The sequence below is a fragment of the Centrocercus urophasianus genome, unplaced genomic scaffold (genome assembly GCF_019232065.1).
Source record: "Centrocercus urophasianus isolate 14NV4802_14NV808 unplaced genomic scaffold, USGS_Curo_1.0 seq_31, whole genome shotgun sequence".
Classification (NCBI taxonomy): Eukaryota; Metazoa; Chordata; class Aves; order Galliformes; family Phasianidae; genus Centrocercus; species Centrocercus urophasianus.
Window position 1 is genome coordinate 7,734,648 of NW_024884878.1, and position 17,056 is coordinate 7,751,703.

The following is a 17,056-nucleotide window of genomic DNA, read 5'->3' on the forward strand; positions in this document are numbered from 1 at the left end:
GAAATTATGCAACTTGAATTACAAAAAAAATTAACTTTTCCACTAAGAAAAATATTGTAAGCACTTTGCATGACTAAGAGGCATAGAAAAGAACAAATATGCACAGATTCCTGCTAAACACTGAGCTCCCTTTTTCACCCATATATAACATCATGACAGGAAGTATCAAAACAATTTAATCAGAGACTGTGAAAAAAAATAAGAACTTTTAGACTAAAAATAGAACATATTTAATACTCAACACATAACTAATATTAAATATAAAAAGACGATTGCTGCTTTTTACCTGAAAGATCGTGTCCAGCCAAAGGGTAGAAAATCTTCAAGTTGTTAAGTACCAGTTGAACCATGGCCAATCGCATCAGTGACCAACTAGTAAGAAAACACTAAAAAGTCATTTACTGATAGGAATTTTTTTAATGCATTAATAGTTAGGATTTCTCAAAGCCTTATATCCTTACAATAAACTATGCATAATCACAATGTTTTAGGATATTATACATATTTTGAACTTAAAGGCCACTATAGAATGTATTAGGTAGTAAACTAATCACTGAAAAATTGACTTAGATAACACACTCCCAGAAAATACCAAGTAACAGGTGTATGCTCTTAACAATAAACGGCCAAAAATGCATATTTAATCACTGTAGAGCAACTTACATTCTAAAAAAGCTATTCACCTGTATGAATTAGCATTCAAATGCTCTTGATTATTTGAATTCGCTGCAAACGCGTCTCCATCAATATCATCATCATCTTCACCACTTTCTTGACTCTCTTCTGAGTCATACTCCACTCTACTTTGTGATGGAAGAAAAGGCTAAAAATACACAACGTTCCTTAAGTATCTCCCAGCCAACATTTAGTTTTACATTATGTTTTTAAAAATAAATCACTATAACATTTAATATTTTATAAAATAGCAAGTATGCCATCTTATTCTACATAAAAACATCCTATCCTCTGCTTACAGATTTCAATACTTAGGACAAGCCCAGCACCTCAGTGTGTTATTTGGTATTTGTGATTTCTTGTTGGCCCTTCTTCCTGAAGCACGGCTAATATATTTATTTTGCTAATACAGCTAACAGAAATGAATCACACTGTTATGTAGTCTTCTACACAGAAAGACCTCAGATAGCAGACATAACACAAGGCAATGTTACTTGACTTCTATTAAGTAAACAAGTCCATTTCACCCACGGAGATAACAGAAAGTGCCACAAAGATGATCAAGAGGCTTAAGCATCTCTTCCATGATGGAAGGCTGAGAGAGCATGGACTATTCAGTCTGGAGAAGAGAAGACTCAGGGGAGATCTGCTGCATCTATAATACCCTAGGAATACTCTATAATATCTGTCAGGAATACCTGACAGAAAGGTTCAAAAAGGATGGAGCCAGGAGATTTTCAGTGGCATCTAAACCCAGGACAAGTGGCAGTGGGCACAAACTGGAACACAGGATGTTCTGCCTGAACACCAGAAAGCACTTTTTCACTGTGCAAGTGATGAAGCAAGATCAGGGGTGGCCCATAGAGGCAGAGGAGACTCCCTCCTTGAAGATTTTCAAAAGCTGCTTAGATGTGGTCCAGGGCATCCTGCTGTACGAGTCCCTGCTTCGTTGGACCAGATGGATCCAGAGGTCCCTGCCAATCTTAATCATTCTGCAGTTTGTGATTGTCACATTTCCATTCTGAACAGCTAACTCATGTTTCCTTACACATTTGTACTCTATAGCAACGTTACTTTTGTTCATAACACAGTATGAGAAAAAACCGATGTCACAACAGTATTAAAATCACAAGTAGTAACAATAGGTGGCTTTTACTACACATCTAAATTGGCACCTGGGATAAAGACTAAGCAGAAAATACTATCACAGGAGCAATATAAGACTTTTGAAATAGCAAACAATTACCTTGGCAATGAAATAATCCCAAATACTAAGCTCAGGAGGAATAAATCTTTCTTTGTAAGATGGAGATTCTTGGTCTAACCATGGCACGGCAGCTGCCCGAGAACTCTCTTTCGGAGAGGTTGTTGATGAAAGATTGAAACATTTTTGCTGTTTCTCTCCATCATCTAAAGGGGAAGAAAGCAAACTGCTTAGAACTGTCTGCTCCACCTGCCACTTTTAGTAATGGGCTTCTTAACAGAAAGAAGAAAGCTCCCTCATTACAAAAGCCTTCAGAAGTTACTTTATTTCTGTAGCAAATGAGCATAGATAATGCCAATCCTCAAACACGCACAACTAATGAAAAACTAGAATGCCGGAAAGGGACAGCCCACAGTACAAAAAATACAGCACAGCAGATTATGAAGCTTTTAACCTTCAGCAAAGATAACAAACATAATGGCTCAGGTCATGATGCAAAAATAGATAAACTCAGTATGTACTGCTCAATATTGATCTATGCAGAATTTTTTGTTGTTGTCTGCTAGTTGTCTGGTTTTTTTAAAGGCAATAATTTTGTCTTTCAGAATCAGTAGTGAAAATGCTTAAGCTTGCAATTTCTAGTCCAAATTTCAATTCTGCAAGATTTACTTTAATCATAATAAGCAGCATCTAAGAGATATTTTGTTAGAGACCTTCATTCTCAAAGACTGCAGTACTCAAAGCAACAGCTTATGCAGACTATCACAGAAATGTTAACCCGGTTTACCAGAAATAAGCGAACAAGTTTTGTTTCAGTCTTCCTACTTCTTAATAGCAAGACCAACTTCAAAAAACACATTAGTAGTAATAGCTTGCTTAAAAAGAAGCCAACAAAACCATCTAATAACCTGAAATCATTCTGCTTCTTGGTAGGTGAATTGTTTTCAGTTTATTTGATAGAAAAAGAATGTTACAGGCTGTCAGTGGCTTTGGGCAATTAAGTGTTCTGGCTCTAAAAAACGTAACTAGAGAAAGGCAGGAGAGAAGAATCATGGAGATGTAACAAGGAGGCCTTCATTCATCTTCAGTTAGAGATACAATGGACTCAAATCCATTTACTACTTGTAAATTTTGCTTTTAATTTTTGATTACATGGAGAAAGTTAAAATATTACGATGGAGAGAGATAATTTTTGAACTGCCTTCTGATGTTCCCCAAACTTTCAACATCTATTTACTGGACATTAAACATTTATCTTTTCCGTAAGCATTTTTAAATCTCTTTTTTCCAGGTAAGATTTAAAAATTATAATATCACTGAGAAGAACCACAGCACTTAAGCACCCATTCACTTCCTCCCACTTCAGTTTATTTCTTGTTCAACTACCCAGAACAAAGTCTGGACACACACAAGGATTAAAAAGCTGTCAGGGTGATCAGAAATCCTTATCACTGACTACAAGCATCAACATGTTGGACCAGAGTTGTTTCCTAGGATATGCTAAAATGAACATCACAACCATAAATGGTGCTTGATGTAGTAACTTCCTTTATTATTCCCTTCTGCTTTCTAGAGCCATAATACTAATTTCTATAGAAGCTTCTAAAATTACTTCCTCCTGTTAATAATGTTGGAGATAGCTCATAAACATCCTTCTGCATGTCTGGAAGAAGCTATTACAAACAAAACAAAACAAACAAAAAAAAAAAACCAACACCTATTTCCTATTCCTTTTGTTTCGTTTTAATTTTTTTTTCCCCCAAAGGGGACTTCAGAGTCTTGATATATGCCTGAAAGATTAATTCCTTCAAAACTATAATGGGTACTCCAATCACTACAAAACAATGTCTTGCACAATGGAGAAAAATAATTGCTTTTAGGATCAGTTAAATATTCCAGATATGAAACTTAAGGTAATAGAAACTAAACCAACTTTGAGGAAAGTAAGATTCAAGACAATTTAAAAATAGCTTCAGCGTAAGTCTAAAATAACTTATGTACCTTACACTGCCTAACAAAAGCTGAAGGCATTATCTCATCTTTCAGCATCAACTTGATATTGTGGCGTATTTTAACAGCCTGTGTGATCCTAGTATATTGTACTGTACCATCCTGTAAGAGATATTATTTGAAATCCACTTACCTGTATTAAAAGGAAGCATAACAGCTGCAGTACAATGCATTTTCATACCATTATTTAAAAAAGCTCATCAGCTGACAAAGAGCACGTACATGCATTACTATGTATGAAATGTTAGCAATTGCTTTAAAAAAAAAAAAGAAAAACTCATTTGGCATAAAGATAAGGAGCAAGTGTTGCATGCTATAGAAATAAACAAGTATACGCTTGCAGGCTGTTATTCAATGTGGACTCCAAAAAGTGAATGCTTTACTTTAGAACAGCGTTCTTTCCACTCTGTAGGATAATTCTTCATATTTTTAAGACTACTACTGGCTGCTCATTGGAATATTTAAGGAAAATGAATTACAACCATCCTAATGGCTAGAAAAACTTAGAACTGATGCCAATCTTCCTTTTTCCTCATTTCTTTGCATTATAAAGGCATTTAAGTAAACCAACATAGTCATTAAAAGTCTTTGACATTTGTAATTTCAGATCACAAGTTAAACCTGCTTTCAAATTTCTTGTGCAATACTACCAAAAAATAATTTAAATGCTTTCTTGATTTGAAATATTTATCTTCATCTTCACCACAAATAAAGCGTATTTTCAAAAAAGTTGGATTATATTCAAAAAGTAAAATGCTTTTACTTTTGCAAAGATCTAACATGTGAAACGATATTCAGAAGACCTGTTGCCGATGAGACCCCCTTTCCATCTCTCCAGGAAGAGCTAAGATGAAGATCTCTTTCAATATCTGAAAATTAATCTAATGTGCGAGTCAGAGATAGTGCACTTTATTAAAGACTGTGTGCATGCATCAAGCATCAATACCCCAGCACACTATAAAAAAAACAAGTCTTAAAATCAAAACATCTCTGTATTTTAAAAAAAGCATCAACTTTGACTGCAGGAACAACTAATATCAGCACTGCCAAAACCCAAAGAAGGTGAACTGGCAAGAAAACTGGTATCCATCCTTTCGCTATCTTCTTAAGCATAAAGCCACTTGCAGATTCTTGTAACTCTCTAGGAAGCTGGAAATGTCAACTTCAAGAGCAGGCTAGTGATAGTCTACAGTGATAAATTTTGTTGTCTTCAAAACTAGGAACAAATTTGCACTTTGCAGTGTTACAAGCTCTAACATTCTCACCATTATATTCTGCTTCCTCAAGGATAACAGCTCTGGCCTACATGACTTCAGACATGTAAGTCCAAGTTGATAAATTAATGAATCAGCACTTGACAGTAGCAATACCTATACAGTTCTACGGGATTCTAATAATCGAGCTATTTTGTATTATTAATAATAAATACAATTAGTACACATACTTAAGACTGCATACCTTTTTGTATTTTTGCACTACTTTATGCATAACAATTAATTGAAAAGTTGAAAGCAAATATGTATTAATCCCTCAGATATTTCTGAAGATATTATGTAAATAATGTGGCACTTTAAATATGGTCACTTCAATAAACAGTAAGCACAAATGTCTGAAAAAATTTTGATGGGCACAATAAAGAGATGTGTGACATACACACATTTTGTAGACCTTTCCTGTTATAATCATCTAAGGGAGCCATCCATCTTAATGCAAACTTCACAACAAACTTCTGCTTTAACAGGTGGCTGAACTAAGAATAAGTTAGAAACAATAAGTTAGAAACAGCAAGACAACAAACAGAACAAAAAGCCACACAAATAATGAAACACTCAGTAATCCAAAGCAGCATAAAAACAAACCTAATATTGCAGACTCAACTACTTAGCTAGAATGAAACACATTCAGATCAACATTTCCATTACTAACAACATAACAGGCAATTCTGAATTACAAGTTTAGTATGGGTGTTGTAGGCCCTTACACAACCTGGAAGGTAGTAAAACTTGAGTAATTTTTTTACCTATTCTAAGATGAAGCCATTCCTAGATATAAAGTATAAAACTGAAGACATTCAGCGTTGTCTGTGACCTGCTGATGAAATTTATTATCTGATCACAGAATGGCTTGGTTGGATGAGACCATAAAGCCAATGTAGTTTCAACTCCCCACCACAGGCAAGATTGCCATCCACTAGATCATGCTGCCCAGTGCCTATCCAAACTGGCCTTGAACACCTCCAGGGATGGGGCATTCACAACTTCACTGGAACAATTTCCCCATAAAGGCCATTCTCTCTTATCCTATCACAGTCAAACTGCACAAATTTTTTATCTGCATGTCCTCGTTATTAACCTGTTTCACAAAACCTGCTGTATGTCAGTCAAGTTATCACAGCAAATCAAGAGTTTACCCTTCTTTCCTATAGAAGTACAACTACCGAAGAAGTCAGGAATCACATTTCTACTCCAACTTTAATTGCTCAAAGCATTAGCATCAGCAGCAGAGAAAATTACTTCTTATAACAGTCACATGTCTGTAGATTTCTGACAGTTAAAATAGCTACTTTAATTCTATCAATTGTGCTTGCAAAATACTCAGTTTGGAAAAAGATTTAGTGCACTCTTACAATATAGAAAAATTGAATATATGAAATTAAACTATGAATTTCTAAAGAAAAAATTAAAACTTTTCTTTAGGAAACCCCTGGATTTTAGAAAACTTACCATCTCTATATAGACTTAAGTCACACAATGTTTTGAGGCAGTTTTGAAGAAAAACTACGTGGAAAATAAGATTTCAAAAGCAATAGGATTATTTTTCAGATGTTAACTGCACCTTAGAAAACATGATATATCCACTATTTTAATACATAAATAGGAACAGAAATTCTCAGATGCTAATATAATACAGTCAAAATCATTTGCTACAGGAACAAGAAATGTGGCTGAAAAGTATATGTGAAGAAACTCCACAAGTATTCAAACTGCTATTGCTTTTTCTGATCTTTACTGTGAAAGAAATAAAGCAAATTTTTCATACAAACTAATTCCGAATAGAAGACAGACCTATTATTTGGTTTCCTTTGTGTCTGAAGTATCTTAAAAGTTCTAGAAATAGAAGTAAAAAACCCAATGAGATATATTTAATTGGAAGAAAACATCCTGAAGCTGACTGTACGCATAAATCAATTTAAACAAGGGGCAGCAAGCGTAGTGACAACTTTATTGGCCAATTAAGTACACGTTACTATTACATATTACTATTATTCTCTTAAACAGGTTTCAAATTTGTAGATTGACAACCACATTCAGATTGAAGTGCAGCAGAATTGATGAAACGGAGTAAGGGCCAATGCAGGACCCTGTACAACCAGACAATTTTGTATTATTAACCTATCAGAATTCTTAACATCAAAAATTTTTGGCTTTTCATCTCCATCTGAAAGTGAAAATCTGTCACAAAGATCTAAAAGTGAACACATAAAAACTGCTCTAGTTGTGCATAACTCTGTATCACGTCTAAATGACATGCTACTCAGTGTTCATTGCTGAGTGCCAGCATGTATTTTCAGTAAAGGTACAAAAACATAGCTGATTATAACCTGACTCCTTTGCTTCAAAGAGGAAGAATAAATGAACAAACCCTCAATTACCTACCACATAGGCTGTAACAGACCTCTGGAGGCCCATGTTCAAAACAAAGCTGGTTAGGTCAAGCTGCTTACAGCACTGTTTATCCAAGTGTTCAATAGCTCCAAGATACCACAGCCCTATTAGGTCTTTTGACTAGTGTTTGATCATCTCTGCCAATTATTATTTCATTAAGTTTTCAATGTTTGATTCTTGTCTCTTCTAGCAACAGTTTTATTAATCCTGCAGTCAGTCATCATTCATTTATAAGAAAAACATGCTGCAGACAGGACAGAAGTAGCCTTCAGTATCTCACTACGTTAAGACAAATAGATTAATTTTAAAACAGGAACAACAGCATTATCAAACTTCAGCATACAGTTACCAGCACCTAAGACACTGCCAACAAAAACCAGGTATATCTTCTAATTATGCAATACTGATTGGGCAAATATATTTAACAAAAAGCCACAGAGAAAACTGTGATAGATAGAAAATGAGAATCTCTACCCTGTAAGTACTTTTCTAAACACCTGGAAATTGGTATTTAAACATCCATTTTCCTCAAATGAACGTTTTGTGTTTTTATATGTAGTATAATAGCAACAATTACAATACAAGTTATAGATATTATATATTATAGATATTATATTATAGATATTACAAGGTATATTATATATAAATGCATATATATTCAGATGTGATGTAAGAAGCCACCATATTTCAAGAGAATTCATATTTATTAAGCATTCCTTCTTTGTTGTTTTCTTTTAATGTTAGATATCTGTATGATAGTTGGAGTATGAGCAATTGAGTTAGAAAGCAGAAATGTGTACAAAAAACCTACAAAATTCATTGTGGATAGTTTTCTGAATTTAAACCTGAAGAATTTAAAAGTAAAGTGCTCTGAAAATTGAATTCAGAATTGAATAGAAGCAAGGCACCTTTTCTTTGCAGTGTTTAGAATGAAAACTTAGAAATCCACATGCATAATAATGCTTATGTTCATGAAGCAAAACAAGCAGCTCTCTAAAAGATATGAAACACTTCTGATCACTTCAAACCATGGAAAAAAAATATTCAAAACTTATTTCAAAGGAAGTACAGTTAAGTACTACAGCACTAGCAAATTTCTTGATAAAAAGGCCTGATTGAACTGCTGCTGAAATTACAGAACATGGCTTTAAATTTTGATGTCATGGCTTGTAAACAGAAGTTTTTCTCTCTTTCTATATATGCAAAAAAAAAACCAGAAAAAAAAAACAAAAACAAAAAAAAAAACCCACACATAGCAAACTGCATGTAGAGGCCTAGTACTAAATCTATTATCTTGCCTGCAGACTTGGTAGGACTATGAGTACTGAAGGTAGTAAGGGATTTCGAAAACCCCACGCATTCCATGGAGAACACTACTACCTGATGTGGGCTAGGCATTGGGAAGTGCCTACCTGCCAAAGAGAGAAAACACATTGTGTCTGTAAGATGGGAATATATTATTGTTAGGACAGAACTGGAAAGCTTTAAAATGAATATTAAAAACTAGGTTTTAATTGAATTGAAAATCTTCTCTTTAAAATGAATGCAACTCTGTCATATTACAGCAGTTGTACTAACTAAAAACTAGTAACACTAAATACCACACCTGCTTTTCTGCTTCCCACTCTCTTCTGCAGAATATCTGTTAAGAATTTCAGATTATTTTAATTTGCAGATTTAATCACTATTGAACATAGACTTTAATGAAATTAGTCTTAAGCTTTCAGCAGTAAAAACATCTTCCAACAACAAAAACCCAGCTCCCCCACCTATCCCTCCAAAAAAAGACATACCAGTTTTTGTCTTCAATTGCTGCTGTCCTTTGATAGGTGTATGAGCTCCTCCTCCAAAGATTGCAGACCACATTTTGTTGTTAAGTGGGTGAGTCATAACTCTATACAACTCACTGCTGGAATGTGTTGCTAGGCCATGGATGAAGAGACTCAGATAGACTGCAGTTAGAATTTCACAAAGTAAGACTGTGAGTCCTGGCTGAGCTTCCTCACCAGCAGAATTCAAGAGACGTACTAGAGCTGTTATTCCTGTTGAAATACAAAAATACCCCAAAAGCTGAATGTGCACATGTTAAAAATTCTGCTTCAGAAGAAACTGAAAAGTCCAAGAGACAGCGACATCCTAGTATTGCTGCATTCTACAGCCTAATATCCAAACACAATAACTGCTTGAGGTTCTCAGAAAGATTTCTTGAATGTTTCTTTGAAGTTTTTGTTAGGAAAACAAAACTTATGATATGTAAATATATTTCTTGGTTATGCTCAAATTGAAGTTACTGTTGTCAACTGATGCTCGTAAGATCAATTATATGTAGCTTACACACCCTGTAAAGAGACCAGTGTAGCTTCACCCCAGCAAGAGCTAAACAGGTTTCAGAGCTGCAGCAGAATATAATATGTTAAAAACTTCCCATTTTCAACAATTTTGAGTTAGCTCAATAGCTGGATCAAAGCTGCAGTCATTCTGAAGTGGAGCACAAAGAAACATATGAAAATAGCTTTAAAAGATAAGAAAGCAGAACAATAGTGAGACCGAAGAGCTGGCTGCAGCGAGAGAAAGCAGAGCCTGTGCTCTACAACGGTTTACTGTACTTCTATTGGCTCTTTACTGAAAGACCCAGCTAGCAATTTTTAGTAAGAGAAAGCAGTATCAGTCAAGTCAGGGAATAACTGAAGATAAACTTTAATAACTCACTTCTACCAGTATTGCGTTATATACACTATTAGAAATTCTAGAGCATATTTACATGCTCTTACAGTGCATCCCCACATTTTTTCAGAAGAGGAAAGAAACAAAGACCTACCTGGCCACTGAGCTGGTGGTGTATTGGGAGTCACTGTTTCTTCCAAGGTTGATCTTAGAGAATCGCGCTGAGTTAACAGCACTGTCTGATAAACTGTCCCAGTAAACTGATTTGCTTGAAATGAGCTGTAAAACACAATGTTGTATTAAAACCAACAAACAAAAAAACTCACCTGTTTGGTTTAAAATTATTCATGTTATAGCCTTTACTGAACATAGGCAGATGTCAGTACTGCCTGCACGTGCTCTGCGTATTGCACAATCATCACAGTGAATCAATCTTTTCTCTAAAAAGTGTTTTTCAAAGACCTTACCTGTAACTGTGGCCATCACAAAGACATTGGTAGATGCAAGCCGAAAGTGATGCTGCTAAGTTATGCATTACATATATCTGGAAGATAAAATTTTATAGCATGTATCACACTCAAGATAAACTGTGGTTAGTATCATTGTATTTAACGCATACAGGTTTGTAAAAGGGGCACTCATGTAGAAGATGCAAGCACTGAAGGCAAAATCACTAACAAAGGCCTCACAAAAATTAATTTCAACTCACTTTGGAAAGCACTCACATAACCCAAACTACCCACAGTCACAGCTCAATTTTAGCTGCATTGCTTGATTACACCCTAAGACAGCATGTTGGCTCAGAATTAAAGATGCCATGCTTCATAATGAAGACTATAATGCACCTTAGTTGTTGAACACATTTGTACAGTTCTCAGACACAATTTACTCAGTATCATACTGAACATGAGTTTTTTCCCTCATAACTGATACATATTTCATGTACCATAAGACACACCTAAGTATTCATAAAAATTAAAACAGATATTTATCTGTATCCTCTGAAATCAGAATAGGAACTAAGAAATCAATCTCTGGAGCACTCTCTATATATCCACAGTAAAACCTAACGCATACAAAATGGCAGGAAAGGTTTAACCTAAACTTCAGATCTTATCCCCACTCCCAGCCTAACTATACTAGAAATCTTACGGAAAGATAAATAAATAACATTTTACTGTTAGAAATAAATATTGCTTGACGGAAATGTTTCTTTAACGTTTTCTACACTCTGCAGACCAATTTTTATACTTCTAAATTTAATTTTACTTGTGTAGGATTGAAGATAGCTTACCATTAAAATAACAGAAATTATGATTGTATTTAGTAAAGCCAACAGTGACACTGGTGGTGTTTTCCATAACAGATACTATCTCAGACAAATATCTAGTTGTGAAAGTGTAACTGAAGTAGATGGGCTTCTCTCTTTCAGCCCAACACTAGTATTACAGGATAAAATATTTAAGTTCCATGATTTTGTTACATATCAGGAAGGTACATTAGGAAGTTTTTATACAGTCAGAAAAACATTCATGCAGACTGGTCAATGAAAATAACAAATAAAGACAAAAAAAGACGACCCACACCTTATTATTCTGTGTATCTGGATGAGGCGGTGAATCAAGGTTTATTATGGCATGTAAGATATCATGAGTCAAGTTACCAAGATGTAACAGTGGATTAGCCACCACTGTTTTGGCACTAGCTGTGCAAGCAAATAGGAGAGGTACGGAGCTTTGCTCTAGAACAGGGCTGGATGGTATCTGTATTGACTGTTCCTAAAAACAAGTGAGAAACACACTTAAACACACACAGCAGTACAGTTTCTGTTTTGTTTTATTTTACTTTTCAGGAAACCTCTACCTTATAGAATGCAAAGTGTCACATTTATAATAAAACAGGTATATACTATAATAGGAAAATCTGAATTAAAATACGAAATGTTCAAAAACCTACAACCAACCCAAAGTGGAGAACTCACAAATCAAACTCCCCACATACCTGCTGAGATTCCTGCAACAGCAGAATTAACTCCATTCTGACAGATGCCAAACCACCACCGTGAGAGCCATGGAGAACACAGTAACTAAGGAACATTCTTAGGAGAGACTGGTATTTCAGAAGCCACTGACGTCTTTTCTGAAAGTTTCCTTTCTGCAGCATGTTTTTTTGCTGGTCAGTCAAGTCTACAGTGTTTCCATGTAATGCAGCTTCCTCTGGCATCATGCTAACTCCAGACTGCATTTCATCTATTTCAACACTATAATCACAGGTTTTTTGAAGAGCTATCACTTCCCTTTCAAGCCACTGATAAAGCTGATACCTCAATTTTCCACCATCTACCTCACAACCAGTGGACAACGTACGAAGCTCTACCGTAAGAATTTTCAGGCATGCTCTAAACTTCAGCTGTGCAGAAATTATATCTTCTGATGGACTTAGAATATCTTTTTCATCAACTACGCTAAAAGATTCCGTGTAGCTAGAACTTGTTTCATAGGATTTTTCATTTTTCTTCAGAGGTTTTAGTTCTTTCATTACCAGGGAAGAATCTTCATTCTCATCACCTTCATCACTGTCCAACTGTAGCTTCAAGCCTTCGTCGTCTTGGAATACTATATTTGGTTGGCTCCAGTCAAATGAAAGAGTTGAATTCGAATGTTTTCCTGATGAGCAGTCTGAAGATGACCCTAGATCATTCAAAGCTGGCTGTGACCAATCAATACTGGAAGACTCATCTTTTATTTCCAACTCTTTAAGAGGAGAAGACGGTGAGAAATCTTTACTAGTATCCATTAAGCTGGGGGATCTACAGAATGGCTTTGACCTCTTGACAACCTTGGGCATCTTTGATAACACTTCTAAGGCCAACATAGGACAACCAGCTTTTAAATGAGCATATGCAGTGGTGAAGAAAAGTCGCCTTTCATCTAGGTTGATTTTGTCAGCTAATCCATTTTCCACTGTTAGGCACATGTGTGTGGAAGAGGCATCAGAAGAGCCAAAATGACGTCTCAGAAGGAGAGGATGTGTTCTTAAGTAGTTGTAAAAGTTAAACACTGCAGGATTACAGCTTGCTGAGCCATCTCCTACATCTGAAAAGATATTGCATCATGAGGACAAATCTACAGTTCAGTAAGAAATAACATCTCAAAAGTCTGTAGTTCAACAGAAGACTGTTAGGTCTTAATATTCATTCTGTTGTTGACTTCATTAAAGTAATCTTTCATCATCATCATTTCAATACGTGAGAAGGTAGGGAGGAAATTTAATCACCGCTAAAGACAGAAGACTGAGTGAGAGTATATAATAAGTATTCATTTATTTTCCTTGGAAGTAGGCCTGTTCTCCTGCAGTTAAAGGAGAACACATTCTTGCTGATAGCTTCAATTTCTAAAGCTTCCAGTACTAAGAGACATTAAGATCCTCCAGCTTCCTAAGAATTTTTTTTAACTTAACATCCTTCAGCAAATTTTGGATTAGCATTTTTAATTTGTGTGCTTCTCAACAAAACGCAACTTAAAGGAATCCCAACAGGGAATCCATAACACTTACATATATTCATATCAGTACTGCATTCAATAAATTTATGATGCATGAATGAAGCCTCTACAGATTTCACGTTCAAAACCACAACAAGCTTATATAATTCAGTTACCAACTTGCACCATGTATGAAAAGATTTTAGAAAAACACTGAAATATAAGGAGCAACCAGTACAGAAAAAAAAAAAAAAAAGTTGTGAATTGTCCTATATTAGCTGAGATAATATACTTGTTTCTGCTACAAGAAGTTATGACAATAAAACTACAGATAACAGGAACCAGGTGTAAGAAGATTAGCTCTTAAGACGACAATGCAAAATAACACATGGAAGACTCTAAATTGATAAATTTATCTAAATCAATAAAGAAGTACCATTTTAAAATGATTTAACACAGAAGCATGTGACCAAGATCTAAACAACTGAACAATGTATCACTCATCTCTCAAAATCATCTTGAAGTATTGTGCTCCTACTGGAATCAGTTTATACATCAATTTCCACAGCTCTAGGGACTGAGTCTTCATTTATCAACTTCCTCTCATTAACCCGAATATAAGCCAGCTATCATTTTAACTGTCTTGAAACATTTAATGTTGAGAATACTAAACTCAGGAATTAATGGGACTAGCCTTTTCCGGCTGATGTACTTATAGACACCTTTCCTATCCTTCTTTGCACCTTTTGCCAAGTCCTTCCTGATTCCATCCCTGTACAGCCTAGCAGCATCCCTGTATTATCCCTATATTTCACCCAGGTTACTCTGCCACATCTTCCACTGATGAAGAAACTGTGCATTTTGTTCTTGCTTGTTCTTGTTTCACCAGCAGATCTCAGTTCAGCCACACTGGTCTCTTGTCCTCCTTTCCTGACTTTCTGCACCTGGGGATGGAGAGCTCTTGTGCTCTAAGGAAGTCTTCCTTAAACATCTGCCAGCCCCACTCCGCTGGGGACACAATCCTTGTCCTTGAGGACGGATTCCCAGGGGATTTTGTTGACTAACTCCCTGCGGAGTTAGAAGCTGGCTTTCCTAGAATTAAGCTTCCTTTTATTCTTTACCTGCCCATATTCCTCAGGAGTGCGAGTTTCACCACTGCACAGTCAGCATCCTACCCTGATGTCACTAATCAGTCCATTTCCACTGGTGAGTAACAGGTGCCACCACTGCATCACCCCTAGTGGGGCTGTCTATTACCTGGCTCAGGAAACTATCTTCTCTAAGTTCCAGGAATCTTCCGGATGGTATAGAGCTTGTCATGCCTGGTGGTGAGCAAACCGGTGCAGCACCCCAGCCACATTTAGATTGTACCTAAGAAAATACTCTTTAAATGCATAAATAGTTAAAACCAGCCTAACAGCCAAAATATTTATTCTTACCTCCTTCATCTTCAAAAGAATGTTTAATCAAAGTGTCAAGAGCCTTGCTATAGTCTTCCAAAATCCAGTAACCCATACTTCTCAGAAAAGGATCATTGTACATGTTTCCTGTGCTCTCCTTTCCAGAAAACACACTTCCCAAAATTCTCTTCTGTAGTACAGATTTATAAGTACTAGATACTTCAAATTCTGACTCATAAAGTCTTGAAATTACAAGAGCCAACTGAATGTCATTCAGTTTTTCAAGACAGACCTGAAAGAAAATAAGTACAGTTGTAATTACAAACACTGTAATTTCTTCTCTGGTTAAAATAACTGTAGACCGGAAGTGATATTCACCTGTTCAAACTGACATAAATACGTATATCAATTCCAAAAATTAAGCAGGAACTAGGAATTAATTTGGAAACAATGAAAATTTGGGTAGCAATGGAAATTTACATTGTACTACATGTGGCAGAACAGAGAATCTGAAAGGAAGTTATGGTAGATAGCCCTCCTAGTATTATTACAGAGGCATCAACCATGGGACCTCTTCATTATCAGCAGCATAACAACTAAGATGTAAAGAAAAGATCTGTATATCATTAATGCATTGGTGGGGGGTGAGAGAGTAAAAGAGCAAACAAACTGGAATTTTCAGTGGTCATATTAATTTAAATTGCAATGTTTCTTACATATTTTCACACTTGATTCATTGTTAAGTTTAGAACAATATAACAAAGAAGTTCATTACTTCATTACCTCCACTGCATCTTTTAAGTGACCTGCCAGCAAGAAAAATGCTGCAGAATGTTCAAAACGCTGTTTGCCAAGCAAAGAGAAAGCATTTTTTAATGCTGCTTTACGCCATCTGTCCTCAGAGAAGTTGTTTCCAAAAAACTGCGTCATTTTGGTGTCTTTTTGGGATCTGCATTTGAATATAATTGATAGAAATATTACGCATTTATTAGATGCATTTTTGCTCTTCATTTGGTCAGATGTGAGTACGCAGATGTGTTCATAGCACTGAGCGCAAAGGAGGCTTTGCTATTGCAAACTAACAAAATCATTGGTAAATATAAAAATTAAGGTAAGATCTTCAATCTTCATCACAACCTAATTTTTAAGACGTTCACAAAGCTAAACATTACTATGAAATGTCTGTCTGAAAGAAATGCTCAACTCAGTTCTTTGAATTTCCCACAAAATTATTTCTGAAAGCACTTCTAAGGATACTACTGCCATTCCAAACATAACACAGGCAATCCCCTATAAGCTAATCTGAATTTAGCAATGTATGAAATTAGAGTACGTCTGAGACTAAAGCTTGATTCATCCACCTTTAGAAATGACAAAATCACCACAGTAAATATAAGAATCTCAGTGATTAGTGTATTAATTTATTTAGAAATTCATTCTCAGCTTTCAGTGGTAACATTTGGGCTTCTTTTCAATCAGCACTGCATTCAACATTTCTTTTCCAAGTTATATTGTATATTGTAAAGACCCTGGTATCACTTACCTATACAATCCCCAGATCACAGCCTTCTTTTTCATTGCAAGGTAAAAAATGGCTGCGTCAAGTGGATCATTGTTTCGTTGAAAGGCTGCTTTGGCTACCTGTGAAGACAATTCAACAAGGGGGGAAAAAAGCACACCAGAATTTAAGAGACTTAGATTGGATTCCTCCCATCCCCTGTGCTTCACTGAGCTAAGATGTTCTCTAACAAAATAATCCCTCTTCTCACTCTGGGTCTAAAGATGTGTGTAGCTACCACTGCTACAATCCCTACTTTTATTACAGAATCTTTTAGATTGGAAAAGCCTTCCAAGATCATCAAGTCCAACCGCCAAACTGACCTACTAACTCCCATAACTCATCCATGTCCTTCACTGACACATCCATTGGTTCAACATCTCCAGGGATGTGGACTC

General features: G+C 35.7%; 1 protein-coding gene across 2 annotated transcripts in view; it reads right to left on the reverse strand.

Moving 5' to 3' along the window:
* The window catches only part of DMXL1 (Dmx like 1), a 72,257-nt gene that overhangs the window by 16,033 nt on the left and 39,168 nt on the right, over positions 1 to 17,056 (reverse strand). The window contains exons 21-32 of one of the 2 annotated variants that reach the window (XM_042829402.1): positions 16,644 to 16,741; positions 15,884 to 16,049; positions 15,140 to 15,392; positions 12,220 to 13,313; positions 11,805 to 11,996; positions 10,686 to 10,762; positions 10,373 to 10,497; positions 9,348 to 9,596; positions 8,853 to 8,966; positions 1,922 to 2,085; positions 684 to 823; positions 287 to 372 (exon numbers count right to left, since the gene is read on the reverse strand). In XM_042829402.1, the coding sequence (XP_042685336.1) occupies positions 287 to 372; positions 684 to 823; positions 1,922 to 2,085; positions 8,853 to 8,966; positions 9,348 to 9,596; positions 10,373 to 10,497; positions 10,686 to 10,762; positions 11,805 to 11,996; positions 12,220 to 13,313; positions 15,140 to 15,392; positions 15,884 to 16,049; positions 16,644 to 16,741 (2,758 nt within the window). The remainder of the gene's footprint in view (positions 1 to 286; positions 373 to 683; positions 824 to 1,921; positions 2,086 to 8,852; positions 8,967 to 9,347; positions 9,597 to 10,372; positions 10,498 to 10,685; positions 10,763 to 11,804; positions 11,997 to 12,219; positions 13,314 to 15,139; positions 15,393 to 15,883; positions 16,050 to 16,643; positions 16,742 to 17,056) is intronic. The other variant, XM_042829401.1, reaches the window with a different exon arrangement.